The sequence below is a fragment of the Nanorana parkeri genome, unplaced genomic scaffold (genome assembly GCF_000935625.1).
Source record: "Nanorana parkeri isolate BGI_ZX_2015 unplaced genomic scaffold, ASM93562v1 scaffold1134, whole genome shotgun sequence".
Classification (NCBI taxonomy): Eukaryota; Metazoa; Chordata; class Amphibia; order Anura; family Dicroglossidae; genus Nanorana; species Nanorana parkeri.
The window spans coordinates 25,233-27,524 of record NW_017307402.1 but is presented as its reverse complement, the minus strand read 5'-3'; the positions used below and the strand labels follow the sequence as shown (position 1 = coordinate 27,524).

At 49.1% G+C, this 2,292-nt stretch overlaps 1 protein-coding gene across 1 annotated transcript; it reads left to right on the top strand.

Annotated features, from left to right (window-relative positions):
* The first annotated feature begins 456 nt into the window (after positions 1-456).
* On the top strand, positions 457-1,834 carry DRD5 (dopamine receptor D5). Its single transcript, XM_018568069.1, has one exon. The coding sequence runs from the start codon at positions 473-475 to the stop codon at positions 1,778-1,780; it is 1,308 nt and encodes a 435-aa protein (XP_018423571.1). The 5' UTR covers positions 457-472; the 3' UTR covers positions 1,781-1,834.
* Positions 1,835-2,292: the final 458 nt, after the last annotated feature.

Sequence of the window (2,292 nt, the reverse complement as noted above, 5' to 3'; positions counted from 1 at the left end):
AGGTATTTGATGATCAGCCTGGCTCCATCAGAGGTTCTTCATCACATTGCAAGCACAGGGGAATGATAAAGCTGCAAGCAAGGAGTTTCCTAAAAAAAAAAAAATGCAACTCAAGCGCAGTTTAGCCTTGAGTCCAGCGTCAAGTTCCTGAAGGGGACGAGTGAGAGCAGTTGAAGGGTGCCCATGCCAGGCTTTGGATCGCAAGCTGGAGGAAGGATGTACAGAGGAGGGCAGGGGTCTAGAAGGTGGACGGGCTCCAGCTGTGCTCCAAGATCCAGCTGTGTGGCTGGCTGCAGCTGTCATCCCTCAATAGCCCTGAGCATGGACTGCCTGGAGACCAGAGAGGACAACGCGGGGGGCTAGAGGCATCTTCTCATGGAGGGGACCTGTCCTGCTGAAGCGCCCCGTTCCACCAGGGCGGCACTATGGTGTTACCCTTTCGCCTTGGAGAGCACTGAGACTGCTTGAAGAGATGTTGATGAACAGGGGCCTCTTCCAAGAAGCTCAGCAGAGAAAAGAGCTGGTGGCAGGGCAGGTGGTCACCGGGAGCCTCCTGTCCCTTCTCATCCTCTGGACCCTTTTTGGTAACATCTTGGTCTGCACAGCAGTCATGAAGTTCAGGCACCTGCGCAACAGGGTGACCAACATCTTCATCGTGTCCCTGGCTGTCTCTGACCTCCTGGTCGCGCTCTTGGTGATGCCTTGGAAAGCAGTGGCCGAAGTGGCAGGTCACTGGCCATTCGGAGCCTTCTGCAACATCTGGGTGGCCTTTGACATCATGTGCTCCACAGCCTCCATCCTGAACCTGTGTGTCATCAGCGTGGACCGGTACTGGGCGATCTCCAGCCCCTTTAGGTACGAGAGGAAGATGACCCAGAAGGTGGCTTTGCTGATGATCAGTGCTGCTTGGACTTTGTCCATCCTCATTTCCTTTATACCTGTCCAGCTGAACTGGCACAGAGATAGGGGGGAGAGCCAGACCCTGAGCAATCACACCGCAGAAAACTGTGACTCTAGCTTGAATAGGACTTATGCTATTTCTTCCTCCTTGATCAGCTTCTACATTCCCGTGGCCATTATGATTGTCACCTACACCAGGATCTACAGGATCGCTCAGATCCAGATCAGAAGGATCTCAACCCTGGAGAGGGCTGCGGAACATGCCCAAAGCTGCAGGAGCAATCGTGTGGACTATAGACACCACCATACCAGCCTGAAAACGTCCATCAAGAAAGAGACTAAAGTTCTCAAGACGCTTTCTGTCATCATGGGGGTGTTTGTGTGCTGCTGGTTGCCCTTTTTCATTTTGAACTGCATGGTTCCTTTTTGTGACAGATCTTCTGGACACCCCAAGGCTGAGCTTCCATGTGTCAGCGAGACCACCTTTGATATATTTGTCTGGTTTGGGTGGGCTAACTCTTCTCTGAACCCCATCATCTATGCTTTCAACGCTGACTTCCGCAAGGTCTTCTCCAGCCTCTTGGGATGTGGACAATGGTGTTCCACCACCCCTGTGGAGACGGTCAACATCAGCAACGAGCTCATCTCCTACAACCAAGACACCATCTTCCACAAGGATATCGTCACTGCCTATGTCAACATGATACCCAACGTGGTGGATTGTATCGATGACAATGATGAGACCTTTGATCGCATGTCTCAGATCTCTCAGACTTCTGCCAATATTGAGATGGCCACTGGCTCGGCGTGTGACTTGGACTGTGACACGGAGCTGTCCCTTCATAAGATTACACCTTCCATGCCCAATGGCTTTCATTAGTGGTCATCTGAGCCGATCCTTTCTGATCATATCATTGCTCCTTTTGGTGCCATTTGCAAACATAAGACAGCATCACCCATTCCCATAAATCTAAATAAGTAAGTCATAAAACCCCATTCTACACTTATTAAATCTATGATGTGTCTTGCTGTGTTTTGAAGTATTGCCAATGCTTATATTGATTAAAAAACTAAAGAGACCGAGATTTAAATCCTAATTCTGCTTCCCTGACACATTACTGTAAAGCAGGGTAGGAAAGGAAGACATTTATTACCAGCCTGGTACAAACTCTTGAAGTATACCTTTTTACATTTGTTAAAATATACAAATGAAATACATTGCTGGGTCTGTGGGAGCATTGTAGAGACAGCCCGCTACATGGAAATCTGAGGATTACCAATGAGAGTGATTTTGGTGGGATTGATTTCACTGTGAAATTATATATTTTGGCACTGGCAACATTTTGCTGAAACAGAAAACATGCTCACTGAGTTATGGGGGGGGGGGGGGGG

Bases quoted from the DNA above. Each gene is read 5' to 3' on its own strand.
- DRD5 (XM_018568069.1), top strand. From the start codon at position 473: ATGTTGATGAACAGGGGCCTCTTCCAAGAAGCTCAGCAGAGAAAAGAG.